Below are 18,003 nucleotides of genomic sequence, written 5' to 3' on the forward strand. Positions count from 1 at the left end.
TTTTAGTCTCGACTTGCCGAGACTATCATCACAGCGTCATAAATTTCATGACGTCTGTCGTCCATCGCGTCATATTCTGGGGATGTAATCTGTTATGTTTCCTTCTATTCGCTGTTCTATTTCTCTCTTGTGATCAACATGACAAGCCGTATGTGTTTGAGTGTGTGTGCTCGTGCTCTCAACTAAAACAGAAGTCAAACTAGCAATCGTTAAAAACCCAGTCCGTCCGACCAGCACTGCTATGTTCAGGCTATGCTCATGTGAAGTTACATCGTGCCCGGTACACACGCCCTTATCGGTACCTCATCGACTACGACTGTTCTCTGGACAAGCTGTTTAATGCATTTTGCGAGTATTTCTAGCTCTTCTGCGGTTCAGTAGGCCCTATAGACGGTGAAGGTGTCCAAGATCGCAGGAGATGCGTGTGTAACCACTAGGTATTCAGTCAAATCCGTGTAAGCTAGAGGCTTTCAACTGACTGGGACAACCAAGCCACCATTATGCACCAACTTGACATAGATCAACAGACGTGCCTTTAGAATAAGGTATGTGCAGAGGTGCCTCATCTGAACAGACAACTAAAGCTCGATGTTTCCGTCACACTTTGTCTTTTAGATCTTCATGGGATATACAGGTAACAACACTCGTGATTTTGTATATGGCTTGTATTTCAGTCAAGACCCAGCGGGAATATCAAAGGGACTCACTCGCTGGGTCTTGACTGAAATACAAGCCATAGAAAAACCCACTCGTGTTGTAACCTCTATATTGTATGTGTGTATGTATGTATGTATACGTATAAGCAAGGCGATCACTCAAAAGCATCCATTCTCACCTTGTCTATTATGGGAGCATCTCGTTACTCCCCCGTATCGTTACTCCCTGGGCTTGTTACTAACCCTAACCCTAACCCTAAGGGGGAGTAACGATCTGATCCAGTTTATTATCAGACCCCTTCCAGTTCCACTTTCATTCTGTATCTCTGTATCTGTAGGGTACGTCGCTAGCATCCAGATTGCTGGCTTTGGCGCGACGGGTGGGTGTGCGCAGCGACGTCGTCTAGCGGCGGCTGGTTGTTAGCGCCGACTTGAATGCCTCAGTAGAGACTGAGTGGACAACTGTGTTGTCCAGGTGATTCCACTCTATTGTGGATCGTGGGAAGAACGACTGTCTGTATTGTTCGGTGTTGCAGCGTGGTACAGCGAAACAACTGTTGTTGTTTTTTATGTAATTGTCCATGGGGTTGCTACCAACGTAGTCTGCTGTTTGTCTTCTGGGTCGAATCATGCGGCCAGCACGTTGAGGGGTCAGGAATTCTTGTGAATAATCCGTTAGTTACGGAACACACTCTTTGCTGCATAAATGTAATCAATTCCCTTTAAAATTTAGGTCTGGAATAACCGTCAACAAGCAAACAAGCACCCGCCGCCTCCGGCTATTGATTCGACTTTAGTTTCGCTTTCTGTTCCACTTCTTGACCCTTGTTGGCTGAAATGTCATCAAGGGAGACAAGCGCTGAATGGCGTGAATTGTGGATCAAAATACTTATCATAAGTGCTATCACAGTCTCACTAACTGCAAAAATAAATCACGCCAAATTCCGAAAACCAAAATTGACAGAGTCTCACACAGTAAACGAATTACAAAATCGCCAATACCATGTTTTGAGCAATGGCTTCTCTCAATTCCTCTTCTGTTCTGTTCACGTGTTCGGGGCCTGATGGTGATAGTAATACACTCGTAGCACTTACCTCATCGCCCCAGTACAAAACATCTTTTGTCCTGCCTTGGCGTTTGTGGTACAAGTTCAAGAACTGTTGAATGCCATGTTTTCTGACATGATCGGCATATTTCTTCGTGTCTTCCCAAGAAAGCGGCGATCCTTCCGTCAGAAGGCCCATGTTGTCGTCCGATAAGCTAACTTAGACTGTGAGAAAGTGGCGTCTGCTTGGTCTCGTCTGCAAATGGCGACAAACCAAATGGGAATGAGCACAGCATAAGCAGAACATGGGTTAAATAGTCGTCCACAAGGTTGAAGTGAGGTTGAGAGCGCACAACCAAATCTTTTATCCCTCACTGCACTGAGCTATAAGTGGAAACGTTGCCCCTGAGAGCGCAAATAACGCCTTGTCACTATTGTTGATATACCAGTGCGCATGCGCAAACACTGATAAATATCAACATGATTCAGCACTTTCACTTCGGCCAAGAATCCTACCTTTAATTTTTCTCATAATTATAAGCCCACATACATACAAGAAGGGAAAGCCTTTTTATAAGTCAACAAGGATAGTACGTGCTGACATATTTCAAAGAAGAACAAAAAGTGTCGTGTCATAGCAAGAAACATATTATTTGATCAGTTTCTAAACAGTACCAAACTGAGAAAGTGACATGTATCAGTTTCTGAAAGACATGCCTATTTCCCTTTGACTTGCAACAGCTATTCAGTTTTGTTAAACTCAATTTTATCACTTGGATAGCAGTGTACCAGCAACCTAGCTGTTCATTCCTAACTGGGGTTGCAGGAAAGTGTGCCTTTTGTGGCGGCCCGGTCAGTGCGTTCAGATTTCCACTGCGGCCTCGTTGATATCAGTTGTATAAACTCCACACTTACTCTGAAAGGCCTACACAGGTGTAACACGAACCGGAGTAAAAAATTTCGTACGAAATTCTTACTCCGAGTACACCTTTCGTACGAGAAAAGAACTCCCCAAGGCACGAAAAAATTACTCCCTCCACGACATTTTTACTCCCCATTTTTTTTTTTTTTTACCTCGTACGCAAAAATGGGATGCGGGCCGCGAAGGGATAATGCCAATAGTGATCTCGCGCAAATTTAAAAAGTTGTTTGCTACTAAGAAAAAGAAATTGCTAAAGAATATTTTGGACTTTATTAATAGAATTTGTAACAGATTTTCATAATTTTTTTTATTTTTTTATTTTTTATTTACTATATTAGCATATACATGATTGTATTGATTGTATTTATTGTTCAAAATGCCCCCATGGGTTATGGACTAATAAAACTTGAACTTGAACTTGCAAACGAATGTCGCGCTACCCTCCCTCCACCCCTTCCACCACCAAGACTAATTACAGGGGACAAGGGAGTAAACATTTCGTACACGTACTGGCATGGGAAGTTAAATTGCTCGTGTTAGGGTGAAGTAATTTGTTCGTTATTTTTTCGTCAGGGGAGTAACATTTTCGTACGAAATGTTTACTCGGAATTCACCTGTCGTGGGGAGTAATTTTCTCGTGTAATGGGGGAGTACTTTTTTCGTGAAGGGAGTAACATTTTCGTACGAAATTTTTACTCCGGAGTAAAAATCTCGTGGGAGTAATTTTCTCGTGTTACACCGGCCCTTCCGCCATAGTAAATCGTCAAGCCTAATTGATTACCATTCAGCAAAAATTCAAGTAAATACAGAAACATTCACAACTGGTCCATACTGTCATGCGCCTAATTTTGGCTTGGCGAATCCCTGATTGTAAAAAGCCTTTTTCTTTTCCCTAAATAATCCTCAGACTACAGAATCTACAGAGCCCCGCTACCCCCCCCCCCCCCCCCTCACCCATCTCATCACCCGCAAGCCTAACTGATCAGATCAGTTCGGTAAAACATGATATAGCCATGTACATAATTATTGTTTAAAATTTTCTTTTCTTTTTCATGCTTACTTTTGAGTGCCGTGTCTCTGTTTGTGTTGTTGCCTTGTCATCTTCATGCAATTTATGCGTAAGTGTATATGAGTATGCTTGAGTTGTTAATGCGAAAGATTGTGTATGAGTGCGCCTTGAGTCGCCTTGTGGTGAGACTATGACATTGTGCGCGTTATAAATTCTCGTATTATTAGTAGTAGTAGTAGTACGGATGATCGAGCTTAGGTACTTTACATTTATAGGAACAAATTCGTTCAACCAACTGAGTTTTTATTTAAAATTCTGATTCTAGGAACGTAACGTAAGCCTTACCACTCGGTGCACGTTTTCGAAGAAATCGATTTTGGGGTGAAATCTGAAATTTCACCACCAATTTCCTTCGCTTGCAAGAAACTGCCATGCCTTTCTCCTTTAAATAAGTGTATTTTTTTAAATTTGACCAGGAAACAACATTTCAGTCTCGGGTAGATCAGTATCGAATCATCAGAAACTGAGCTGTACGACTACAGAGCAGATTATTATGCAAATGATTGTACTGCAATTTTAACATGACATCATAGTTTTAACATTCGGCAAGTGTTTTACCTTTTAAAAACAATAAAACAGTTCTTTCGATATAGTTATATAGTAAGCAGGGCCAAACAAGGGGTGGAGGGGGGGGGGCTCATTGGGGACAATTAATATGTTCAAGTTCTGGTGGCAAAGCTGTTAAGCACGGTGGAATTTCAAATTGAGATGTAATTTTCATGCCAGAAAATGGTAACATAAAAAGTTCAAATGGCTTCTTCCAAAAAAAAGGAAGAGAAAAAAAGACAGATTGAGCAATTTCTAATCTGAGATAGCCCCGTTTGGCTAGCTTATTTTGACCAATATAGATTCTCGGCCGCTTCGCTCATTCGTCAAGGTCGCTTCGCTCCCTTTTAGTCGGTCAAGCCGTAACAATGATACAAGAACTTGAAATTGGTTGATTACAATCAACAGGGGTCGAAGCTGTGTAACAACAAAAGAAACGGTTATGTACGGAGTGCATCATATTGTATTTGGGTTACAAAACTTACTACATGTGTTGCAGAATATTTAAAACGGCGGTATTACTGTATATACAGTGGTACCTGTGGTTAAAGGAGAGATTTGGATCAGCCATTGGCTGTGCGATTGTGATGCGTTTGACCAATGAGATACAATTCTATTCTGGACATTGTGATTGGTTGTATTGACGCTATTATGTGCTGTTAGGTACGGCACGGGTTGAGATTGTTGGCAGATCTATGTAAGCAGATCTGTGACTGACTCAGCGCAGGTAGAATTTGATAGATGATCGAAGAATGTGCTTCGCCGTACAGTTGGTTTAAAACAATGTTTTATTCATGTATTACATATGTTCCTAGAGTTTACATTGACATGAAGTGAAAACAACAACAAGCCCACACCTTGTGGCGGTGTCTTCAACACAAACTTACAATCATAGATAGGAACGTGGCAGACAGTCAAGTACTTACACAATGTGCAAAAACAGTCAGTCAGTTGAACACAAGATGTCACCCAAATTTAGAAGGGGAAAAAACACAACACCAACAACAGAGAAGGGAAAAGATATTTTAAAAGTTAACACACATATACACGTAACCAGAGTATGCGTAAAGAATAATAACCGCCCAAGGAAAACGGATTAAAGGACATGTATTCAGACCGGGGGGAGGGGATTCTGTGTTTGTCTAATTTTGTCCAAACCCGTCTCACAAATTCCTGAACGGTTTTGAATATATTAATGTTTTCAAGCTGCATGACTTGCATTCATATCCCCTTCTAATGACTGATATAACAGTATCAAAAAAAAAGAATCTGAAGGCTATAAATGGTATTCTGGCGTTCTTGCAAATAAGTTGGGCATTCAAAGAAATAATGGTCAACTGTTTCTGCACCAGTGCCGCATTCACATACACTATCGTTACTTAAATGTCGATTAACTAAGTGTTGCTTCGTACGGTTCTATTATATCATGGATAGAGCATGATGTACATGTACTGTACATTATAATTGTATTTGTCGTGTGGACATTTTATTTTGGTCTTGTGCTGTTTTTGGGACGAGGGAGGAACGGGAATTAAAACGACTTGACACGTGTGCGAACGAGGAGTCATGGTTTTATTGAAGAGTGTGTAAGCAATGGTGCGTCGGTTTGTGCTGGTGAACTGTTGTTTATTTTTGTACATATCAGATGCACAAGAAATTGGGTTTTTTCCCCATGTTCATTTCAGTGATTACTGCATTTTGTCAACAAATGCTGCTTCTAGCCTCGGCGTGACCAATACATGAACATTCTGTAAAATTCTTCAAGTCAATTTCGTAAACATACCAACAACAACAACAACAACTACAACTACTACTACTCTACTACTACTACTACTACTACTACTACTACTACAACAGGCATCAAAATAATGGGGGAAAACAACAAACAACAACAGCACACACACAAATAATACAGAAAAACAAGCAAACAAACAAGCAAACAAACAAACAATCATGAGAACACAAAAAAGAGGTAAAAAGTTACGTTGGAGAGAAATTAAAGAAAATAGATTCCAGGACCATAATTTAATTTTGATATTCCTAGCAACATAATCTTTTACACATGAATAAAAATAAACAAAAACAAGAAATTCCTCCGAGGTAGGAAAAACACCCCCGTCCTTACCATTCTCACTGCCACCAACTGAGAAGGCACTGCTAACAAGTGTGGTTAAAATAAGTTGATTGAGTGGACAAAGAGACAGGCGGAGAAAAAGACAAATCAATATAACTCTTTCTGTAACACCTACTGACCGCATACAGAAAACAAAAGATCCCGAAAAAAAGAAAAAGAAAAAAAATCGGTTTGCGCTGCGCGCTGAGAGCAGGTATTGAAATATCTCATCGACCAGATTTTGTCCTGGGTGTATCTGCCGCTTCGCCGGGTAGCAAGTAGAGCCGAATACCCGGCTTGAGTGGCGCACTGTACGCCGGCTTCGAACCATGGACCTGTCAAGCTTAGGTCCCTTCCAGACTCATGGAATGGGAACAGCACGAACATGATTCAGGGGCCATAATGCCATTCCTGATCATATCATGTCGAGTCCCATACTTGTCGACGACGCCCTAGGTACCACATCACAAACAGAACTGTGCAATACACAGGTGTTTTCTACAGACACACTCAAACACACACACACACAGAGAAGCCGTATATATATATCTATATCTATTGTATAAATATATAGAGATAGATAAGAGTGTATTTTTCGCGTGGCTATAAATTGATTCGACCTTTGCACTTTTACAGTGAGGATAATTTACGGGTCCAATTTACGTTCTGGACACTGCGGTGACCTTCTAAAAATAGTAACAGAACGCCGGGAATATCCGAAGATGCCCCCCTCATACTATAGTGCACCATACGAAGGAAGGGAGGTAAACGCTGAAAACATGGAGAAGATAAGGAAGAGTTATGCTGTAGTTGATCCCCCCAAAAAACCAAAATCCACCAATAACTCCCTAACCGTGTGTTTGACTGGTCCCAATTTTTGTAAGGACCGTCTCAGGAATGTATAGAACCTGTTCACCAAGTTTGGTGACGATCGGTCCGTTCATTATTGAGATCTACTTGCGAACACAAACACACAAACATACAAACAAACAAACACACAAACAAACAAACACATCGACTGAAACCTATACACACCCCTATACCGGGGGTGTAATAAACAAATTTAACAAAGGGTTAAAAAAAAACATGACGGCCGATCGCGAACTGGGAACAGCTGACGTACTAATAACACTGAAATGAATTGAAAAATACGCTAGCACGGTTTCTCCAAAAAGCCGAGGAACTGATCTCGGGAGAACGGTAACAACGATGGCCCATGTCACAGTCCCCAAGGCCATTATTGAAAAGGGGGTATCAGGTAATGCCCTCGTTTTTACAAATTGTACCAAACTGAGTCGATTAACTTTATTATGTACGATGTTTGCTTGCAAATTACAACACAAACGCGAAATACTTAACTATTTGTAGAGTTCTAAGGCATTGCAGACAAAGCAACTGCGAGAAAGTCAGGTTTTAGCAGTGTTAAAAACCCACTGAAAACGGTCTTATATCCCTTCCGTTAACATGGCTTCGTCCGGCGGCCATACATGTATGACACTGACCCTGAGCTGACCCTGAGGCACTGAAAATGTTTTCCCGGAAAACTTCTCTCGGAGAACGAATGGGTTCGGTGGATTTGTCAGTCTGTCACATGTTGAAGGGCCCCGTACGGGTTGAAAGAGATAAGCTACTGTCGTGTTTTTTCCAAACCTAGTGCACTACCGTTCTCACGCTATAAGTTACTTCTGTGTTTTGTTCCGTTTTTTCCCCATGTATGACAGATGAAACTGAAAAGCCTGTTGTGAAAATGCACAAATTAGGAGGGAAAAACGAAACAAAACAAAAGTAACTGATCTCATGAGAACGGCAAACAACGACACATGTTCACCGCTCTCACCCCATTCAGTGAAGAAGAGGCCGGGGTCGTCCTCGACCCTTCAATAACGCGGGGCTCGCCGCTGGCTTCAAGTTTCGCAAGTAGCGGCCAAGAAGAGAGTGCGCCCTCTTTCCGTAGGGGAAGCTCTTTAATTGGTGGTACATGTACAAGTATCAAATCAAGTTATTTTGGAGTACAGTGGGCTTTTAACAATCAGTGATTCGCCAAGACCTCTTGACAAGTCCAAATTAGGCGCCGGGTGTGACGATTTCATCTTTCGCCGTGGTCATATTTCGATTCTCGGCCTCGTTGATCTAGTATAAACTCCACACTGAACAAAACAAAAAAACTTCGATAGTACTGATGAGCGACTATGTGTACCTTACATTCATGGGCCAAATTTGTCCAACCAATTTGTTTGCATTTAACTTAGAAATTTGATTCATCCTAAAATGTTTCCCTTCTTATTCAAGGGACGTAACCACTCGGTACACGTTTTCGAAGAAATCGATTTTGGGGGTGAAATCTATTAAATTTCACCACCAATTTTCTTCACATGCAAGAAACTGACATGCTTTTGGTCCATAAATAATTTCACTTCTTAATTTTACCAGGAAACAACATTTCAAACTTGAGTATATATCGAGGGGGAAATATGAACACGGGCGAAAGAGGAAATCGTCACACCGGCAGGCTCCTAACTGACAGTAGGGACCAGTTGTGAATGTTTCTCTATTTACTTGAATTTTTGCTGAATGGTAATCAGTTAGGCTTGACGATTCACTAAAGAGAGAAGATCTACCAAGCACAAAATGAAACTTCTTTACACAAAAAAACAACTAGTTATCCGCATGAAACAAAACGTGGTCCATATTAGGCGACCTTCCCGGCCCTTACATCGGTAAATGTTCAAGGTAGGTGTGTTGTCCTAAATCCGACTAGGGAGTATATTCTTACTCTGACCAGAACATGCTCTACCATGGCATGCTCGCGTAAGGTCGGCCACAGTCTGTGCCGATTTTCTCAGTCAACAAGACAAATGCGCACCTGTTGGGAAGCCTGACTCAGTGGCTAGCTGCTTCTACTTTATCAATCAAGCGTTCATCCAAAATGATCTAGAGTTGTATATTATAACAATGTATCTGGTATACTGAAGTGTTTATGCGTTCTCTTTGATGGTCATAACTGAGACTAAGTAAGATTTTACTGTGATTTTGCCACAGCGTTTTCCGCTATGTCCCGCTACCGAGGTCGGATTTACAGATTCCACAAACCGTGTATCTTTTATCCGACCGATGAGATTTTCTCAATTTCAAATTTTAAAAAATGCAGCATATATTTAGTTCAAAAATATACTTATTACAAACATTAAACATGCTTGTCAATTGAATAAGCAAAGCATTACCATCAAATTCGAACTCGAAGACTAAAAGTTCAAGTTTCTCCTCTGGAGAGGCAGTGACGGAGCAAGTGCAGAAGTACGTCATATTTCCCACGCAACAGCACACATAAGATGACGTAAGAGTTGACATTTGTCAAGATTCAGTCTTCAGAGTGCAAGATGGCCTCCCACAATAAAATCTCCATCGTGCAACGACACATTAAAATGATTCAGATGACTCTGATAGCCATCATCGCAGCTATTGGAATGGTCAGTGGTGTTCTGATGGGCAAGATTACCAATTATTTTCAGAAGAACTGCATCTTGTACGCAGACGTCATCGTCGAGCGAAGAGTCTACCACGGCACGAGCCAAATTGATGTCATAGTGAGACCCGGGTCTGTTTGGGGCAAGGAAGAGACGTGCTATTTCATCACCTTTGAGGGGATACTGGTTTTCATCAATTCATTCATTTGGTTTTGGTTCTACATTCACATGGAAAGCATTATCAGGTGAGCGACTTTTTCTGTATATGACTAAGTGCCAAAAGGTGCTCACAGAACAGAAGACGACTTTGTTTTACAATAAAAATGTTTCTAAAAACGTGTGTCTGCTGAAAATTGGTGTGTGTGTGGATGAATGTGCGAAGAGATAGTGGACATATTTTCGTTTGTATGACTTGACAGGTTTGGAAGTTATCGTTGTTAAAAATCAAATCCAACGCCAAAACCGGCCATCTGAAAACGGACATCGTGATACCTCGTGTTTTGAATATGCCACAGAAAAATAACAAGAAGCACAAATGAATTGCATTTAGTTTGATTGAATGCCTGAAACATCGCTTTACAGACGAGACCAAACGTCAAATCTAAATCTCGAGAGAATTTTTTTTTTCGATAACCGAATTTTAAGGTGTCGCACGCAAGATGTGTCGTCATCACGGCATACATTTTTCAATCGCAGATATTTACTAAATTTCTTTTTCAAAAACTCTGGAATTGATGTCGACACGTCAAGCGATAACGGTGTATCAAACTGCTGTCTTTCAAGTAATCCAGCAAAGACTGCATAACTTTTGAACAGCATTTTTGAAAACGATTTGAAAATTTCGTCATATCTTGCGTGCGACAAAATGTTCGGTAATTAACGGTTATTTTCCTTTAAAAACAAAATTTACATGTACAAAGATCTACGTCATCTACGGAACCACGTGCCACATTCTGTGTTCAAAATTTGTGAAGAAATCACGAACCACGAATGCGCTATCAAGTGTTGAAATTATGTCGTCAACATCTTTTCAGATCTTGCGTGCGACACCATCTTGCGTTCAACATAAAATGTCACTACCTTATCGAGTTTAATGGGTAAAACTAACTATTTGTTGTCTTAGTTTAATCTTCTTAATTAAAAGCGTAATAAAACTGAACTTCCAAGATGAATTTTAATTGAGATTAGCGAAAGAGCGGGCACGCAAGTCGACCTTAAAGTAAAAGAATGATAACACGAGCGTTTGTCGTGTTGTCTTGCGTGCAACACATTGTCCAAAAAGGAAAATGTATATTTTTCTCAGACGTTTTTTAAGTTGAAACCTTGAAACTTCACACACATTTGGAGTTTAATTGCCCCCATGCATGGTAAAAGTCTTGTTGACCCTTGTCAGATTTCAAGGTCACGGCTGGGTCACATGTGGTTCAGAAAACGGATGAAACATATTTTTTCAGAGATTTTTGAAGCTAGAACCTTCAAACTTCAAACAACGCTTTTGCTTAATGATTGTTCAACATGGAGAATTCAAGGTTGATCCTTGAGAAATGTGAAGGTCATAGCAGGGTCTCGTGTGGGTAAAAAAAAAGGAAATTGTATTGAACTTCAATTTATATAAAACCAAAGTCTGGTTGATCTGTTTTAAGATTTAAGGTCAAATCTGTTATTTAAGGTCAAATCAAATAGAAATTTGTTGATGCTTAAATCTTTGAAACTTCCAACAGGTTTGAGGTTTGACAACTTCTGGACTTTGAAATCTGGTATGGTTGATCCTGGTAATATTAATTGGTCAAAACATCAAGATCAACAATTATAAAATAAGCACTTTCACCAATGTCAAGTGAGCAATAGCAGCAAACGTGAGTCTTATAAAGATTATCACTTTTTGTGTGACCTCAACTTGACCCCTCTGAATGCTCTCAATCATGGAAATTGACCACACTTTGATTATAACCAAACAACATCAAAACTTTGGAATGTGTGAAGTTTCAAAGGTGTTGCTTAAAAGGCGTTCGTGAAAATGACAATTGTATGTGTCTGACTTCAATGCGACCCCGCTGCGACCTTGACGTTTGATTTTATCAACCAGACTTTCATCATGTGTGAATGACTTCAAACACTATAAAACTAGTTGAAGAAATTGACAATTTTTCAAAGTTTAAGCCAGATGGCACTGCTGTGACCTTGAAATTTGACAAACATTAACCAGGCGGTCACCTTTTTTTAGAAAATATCCTTAAAGGATCTTTAACCTTACTGTGACCTTGGAATTTGATGAGGTTTAATTTAACTTGCGTAGAAGTGTGCCAAGTTTCAAGGCCCTAGCTTCAAAAACATATGAGAAAACCTCATTGAAAAATGTATATGTTTGACCTCAACGCGACCCTGCTGTGACCTTGACTTTTTCAACCAGACTTTAATCGTGTGTGAACATTATACACTAGAACTGTAGTCCGGTCATCCTACGCGATAAAGTAGCTTGACCTCATACAAATTCTAAGAGTTTCAATTTTTTTTACAGTGTGTAGTACTATGTTACATCTTTACTTTGTGAAGTTTCGAGGACAGTGGCTTTTCAAACAAAAGAGTAACACAAGAAAACGTGTTATGCAATCTTCAGCTCAAGTTATACACATTTTGCTGAGTGGTATTTTTTCTGTAAGTGTCACGCTTTCATTTTTTAAACAGGAATAGTTGTAATTTATATCAAAAGTCCCTTACCTTACACGATAAATATCAAATGTTCCCTCTGTCCGTCCGTGCGTTCGTCAGTCCGTCCGGATCGGAATGTTCGTATCAAAAAACAAAAAAAATTCACGGCAGAGTCACTGACCAGCATCGCCGATTAAGGCAATGAGGACATTGTCACACAAAGTTTTTTTCACAAACACAGTGTAGTTCACAAACAGCCCTGAATGTATTCCTGGTGTCGAATAAAACTGGTAATGCTAAACCACTTATCCTCCAGTCACTGAAGAAAATGGTGTTCTCTCAAATGAGCACAAAACATGTCAAGTTGAAATGCATGGTAATTACACTATTTTTCATCTTGAGTAAATCTGATTTAAATCCTTTGCGAACTCTTGCCTCTGGTTATCGATTACCTGAGCAGAGTATAGTTAACAGTCTCTTGCTACTGATTTTTGTTTCATGAAATCAAACTACTGAATTGTCCGTGTCTTTTTTTCTGGCAATGCTCATTTAAACAGGTTAAAACAGGTGAAGCGCGCATTTACTGTCCATCTCTCTCACTATCCTCTTCTTCGTTGTCCTCATCACCAAGTGGGTCCATGGGAGTGGTTGAGTTTGAGCAGCAAAGGCCATGACACTGCCCACAGCTAGAGGTGCACTCCAAACCATGTTTTCTGCAGTTGCATCTTCGGCTGTCACAGTCGGTTTTACAATTGCATTTGATGATATGCAGCAATCTGTGAGGTGCAGGTGGAAGATCTGTTGTCTGTGGGACGTAGTGGTCCTTCTGTAGTTTCCATCCCCATTCCTGTGGGTCAAGGTCTTCTCTCCCCATCCACTGCTGCACCTGCAGGTACACCCGCAAACTGTGGTAGTGGGTACTATCAGCAGTGGGTGGAAGGGTATGCACTTGAACAAAGGAAGTTCCAGTTGCCACTTTAGAACAAAACAGGCGGTATCTGAGGTCGTTCAGCTTTTCTCCTGCCTTTCCGTTGTACATGCTGACCATAACTTCTTCTCCAGCTTTGAAAACAGCTTTTCTTGTAGATGACTGGTGAAACACATCTCCTTTCTGACAGAACTCGGCGTCTTTCAAAACCCTCTTCATGACAGCAGACTTCCCAATTCCGAAAGGGCGTGAAGTTGTGTCACAGCCTGTCACAGCATGAACAAATAGTAAACGCTCACAGGCATTCCCGAGGGCGTACTTTGCCTGGAGGATGTTCCATACCCTCGCTTTCTTTGACGTACTTCTCTGTTCTGGCTGGAAGAAGATGTCAAAGGCTGAACTGTCAGCATGGTGGATCAGGAGGACAAGCAGATCTGTGTCGTCTCCAACGACGACAGTCACTGTTTCCTGTGCACATTTCACAGCTGTGGTTGCAATGAGGACATCTGCATCAGCCTTGGCATGCAATGTTCTGATGGAATGTGCCTCCAGAGCGTCGCTGAGAAAGTGAATGAACCGTTGCTTGTTCTTGGGGTTGACAAGAAACAGGTCTTTCCGAACATGGAGTGGCATGTCCACACAAAAACGTATTTCGGCGCACATTTTTCCCGCTGATCTTCGCAAGTGCATGGTATCCTTTGTAGAGGGTCCTGAATCGTAGCCATCAAAAACAACAATGGGTTTGGAGAATTTGGACAGGTATCGGACGTATTGATTGCTCCATACGTCGACCCCCGTACACAAGGTATTCTCTGAAGCAGGGCACCTCCATCGATGACGACCTGGACTCTGTCATGCGAGCATCCGGTATTGCCGTCTTTCATGAGTTTCCAGATTTCGTCCGCTAGTGTAGATTTGTTGGCTAGTCGCAGCAACTCGGGTGACTCAAACAGGACAGAAGTGTGTGCAGCAAGCTCATATTGAAAAATCTCACATTTATCCTCAAACATGTTACCAGCAGCTGTCGTTGGAAAAGAAGCTGCGGATCAACCTGGTCATGACCTTGAAGAGGAGAACGTGAAGTTTGAGCATTCAGCGGCACTGCCTGGGCTTTTCGTTTGAAGCTGAAGTTGCTGACATCCTGGCCTTCCATTGCCCTAAGTATTTGAATACCAACTTGCTTTGCTTTGTGCGCATTGGCGGATTCAGGAGCAAGCGAGCCAGACGCAATGTTTTTGAGGCCAGTCTCATGTGTGAAAGGATCCCTGGCGCCCAGGAAAGACAGCATTTTGACAAGATCGCGTTCATCCTTCTCTTTCCTGGCTGATGACATATCTTTGTGCTGCTCACTCGTGCTGTACTCGGTTTCAGAGTAGTCCTGCATGGCGCTGTTGTACTCAGCACAAGCTGGCATTGAAAGAAGCCAAGTTGCACGCTGAGCAATAAACACAGAGATTCTGGTACGAAATTTGCATTTTGTTCTTTTGATGACAGTTCTTCTTGACTTGGATAGAAGGCCTTCGAAGCTGTTGTTGATCTGACGTCGTTTCTGATTAGGGCTGCAGCTGCTTTAACAAGACGCATTTTTTCAGCATTTGTGTCTTCTTCCTCTGGCGTTTCAAAGAATGACATCAAAATAGACTGTGCTGTGGTCCTAAACGTAACGACATTTGGTTTTCCATTGATCTCTGTAAAAATGATGCTGTCTCCAAAATGCTCCGAAAGTTTCTGTTTGATGTAAGGGACTGTATATGTTTCCCCACCACTGAATTAATAATAATAATAATAAATAACTTTTCTATAGCGCGAGTCCCATCAATTGGCTCCAGGCGCTTTACAAATTCATTATAGAATAAACTAGCACAAATCAACAAGCATACAAAGCATACATTTAACTGAGACATAACACCAAGAACCCAAGCACTAAGCAAAACTTAGCGTACAATGTTAAAAGTACACACACACACACACACACACACACACACACACACACACACACACACACACACACACGCACGCGCACACACAAAGATACCATTGACAAAGAGACCATAAAGCACATACAGGGTAGAGAGTTCCAAAACAGAATAGAGTTGTGGAGAGTCTACTCAGGCTAAGCAAAGGCTTTACGAAACAGGTATGTTTTGAGTTGGGTTTTGAAGGAGGAAAGGCTGCTGGAATCACGGATAGAACTTGGAAGCGAGTTCCAGACGGTCGGAATCTGGTACCTAAAGGTTCTTTCGCCAAAGGTCTTGGTCCTGGTTTTGGGGATGCGAAGGAGTTTTTCAGAGGAGGATCTGAGAGAACGGGATGGCTCGTAGATACTGAGGGAATGGGACAAATATGGGGGAAGTGATTTCTCAAAACAGCGGTACCCTAACAGAGCGAGCTTGTACTCGATTCTATACTTCATAGGAAGCCAGTGAAGGGTGGTAAGTAGGGGAGTGACATGGTCTTTCTTAGACTTCTGCAGAATGAGCCTTGCAGCACTGTTCTGGACTCTCTGTAAGCGATCAAGTTCTTCAGTGGGGAGGCCGGCAAGCAATGAGTTGCAGTAGTCAAGTCGACTCAGGATCAGAGAGGAGACAAGTTGAACAGTGGCTTGGAGTGTCAGGAATGATCTGACAGAGGAAATCTTGCGCAACTCAAAAAAGGCACATTTACAAACAAAACTAATGTGTTTTTGCATTGTCAGAGCAGAGTCCAGGTACACGCCTAGGTCCTTAACAGCGGTTTGGGAAACAATCTGAGTGTCGCCTATTGTCATTCAAGTCACTGACTGTCAATTGTTCATCGTTATTTCCAGTGACATAGTCAATGACTTTTTCAAAAGCATCAGCCTTGGTTTGGTCTGCAGGCCGGCCCACACACGTTTTTTTGGAGGCTTGTGCTGGCCCAGTCGTTGTTGCCGTCTGAAAGCGTTGAGGGACATTTCCTCCATTGCGAAAATTTGAGTCGCATACTTTGTGGTATACTGCATCAGCAGCATGCAGATCCGAAATTGCGAATTTCGAGCCTGCTTTTGACAGTGTGTGCCCACTTGTCCTGGCGGTCTTCACAGGCTGTGGCAATGCTGTTCTGAAAATCTATGGTACGGACACAATAGCTTTTCAGGCGATTGTCATCTGTAAGTAAATTCACAGGCTTGGAACAGAACAAACAAGATGTCAAAAAGTCGAACTGCTCTGCAGTAGAGCGCAAGCGACGTGCATTTGTTGTCGTCGTCGTGTTCACGTTTCCTTTTCAAACGCAGATCACGATGAATGGCATGTGGGCTTGTAAATTCACCTCTGCATTTGCCATGAATGTTTTGTCCTTCTTTCACTTCTATGTCAACGCCGCGTTTTTCACTGGCTCTTTTAATACCTTCAAGGCCTTTTTTGGTCAAAGTGTTCACGTCCTGGGTGAGAAGGCCATGGCAAAACGGGCAGTGGTCCGAGTCCATGTCAGCATAGTCTTGTCAGTACTGCATGAAGAGAAAAAAGGAATTTTGGTCATCATCGCCTACCATACTTTGTTGAGTAAAATCTTCATTACAGCTGTAGCTGCCCCCCACAAAATCCCGATCTTGTCATTTCGACACGTTTGGTACTTACGTGCATTTTGCTATACTTAGGAACATCATGTGCACGTTAGACGAATCAAATTAATAAATAAACAATAAAATCAAAACAAAAACAACAAAAAGAAGTGCATGCTCAATGAGTAAAAAACTTTTAAAATTTCAAGAAAACACGTTTAATTGACAGCTAAGACAACAAAGAGTAAAACTGAAAGAATGCACGTCACTTACCTCTTTAAAAATAGCGTAGTTCCAATGAATAAACCACATCAGGTCAGACTGACACTGTAACTTTGTACTGCAATTGCAGTCAACGCGTGCAAAACGTGGCACTCTCTGTTGCCTAGTCAGTCTACGGAAAATGGCACCATAACCAAGGATTTATTGCTAAAGAATTTCTGTTTTCAGATTCATGTTCTGCTATGTTTGTAGTATGTCTGGTCAAAAATCGAGAAAAATATAATTATTTTTAAAAAAGTTATCAAGTGTGTTTGTCAGTGTGTATTTTGTCACAAAGCGGTTTTACGTTTTTTACATTGTCTGAACTGTTTTGACACCACGAACATCAAATATAACATGCAAGTCACAGTTTATGATTACAATATAAAAAAATGTCTAAGATATTAAAAATCAAAAGGTCAAGGTCATTGGGACATAAGGTCAAATTTGTTGTTTATGCGTGAAGTGAAGGCTGTGTAATCATTTTCAGCAGCATAACGAATATTTTTTTTTATACATGCACTAAACACACACACACACACACACACACACACACACACACACACACACACACACACACACACACACACACACACACACACACACACACACACACACAGAGGGGAAATTCCAAAGTAATTGGTACACAAGGTCATATTTATTGTTTTCAACTAAAAGTAGAATACTGTACTCATTTTAAACCAAACATCATCTTTGTGAAGGTTTTGTTCTACAAAAACATAAGTATTCCTGTACAGGAGAATGTAAGCGCACTCAAGCAACATGTAAAAAGGCCACACAGTTTGCAGTGTAAACTAAGAAAAGTAAG

The 18,003-nt window shown here is 41.2% G+C and overlaps 2 protein-coding genes across 2 annotated transcripts in view; one reads left to right on the forward strand and one right to left on the reverse strand.

Annotated features, from left to right (window-relative positions):
• Window positions 1–2,139, reverse strand: part of LOC138980104 (glutamate--cysteine ligase catalytic subunit-like) — a 36,975-nt gene extending 34,836 nt beyond the window's left edge. The window contains exon 1 of the mRNA XM_070352913.1: window positions 1,752–2,139. Coding sequence (XP_070209014.1) covers window positions 1,752–1,901 — 150 coding nt within the window. The 5' untranslated portion in view covers window positions 1,902–2,139. The remainder of the gene's footprint in view (window positions 1–1,751) is intronic.
• A 7,598-nt stretch (window positions 2,140–9,737) lies between these two features.
• LOC138980106 (uncharacterized) overlaps window positions 9,738–18,003 on the forward strand; it is a 41,650-nt gene continuing 33,384 nt past the window's right edge. The window contains exon 1 of the mRNA XM_070352915.1: window positions 9,738–10,061. Within this exon, the coding sequence (XP_070209016.1) occupies window positions 9,775–10,061 (287 nt within the window). The 5' untranslated portion in view covers window positions 9,738–9,774. The remainder of the gene's footprint in view (window positions 10,062–18,003) is intronic.

This window comes from Littorina saxatilis, linkage group LG11 (genome assembly GCF_037325665.1).
Source record: "Littorina saxatilis isolate snail1 linkage group LG11, US_GU_Lsax_2.0, whole genome shotgun sequence".
Taxonomy (NCBI): domain Eukaryota; kingdom Metazoa; phylum Mollusca; class Gastropoda; order Littorinimorpha; family Littorinidae; genus Littorina; species Littorina saxatilis.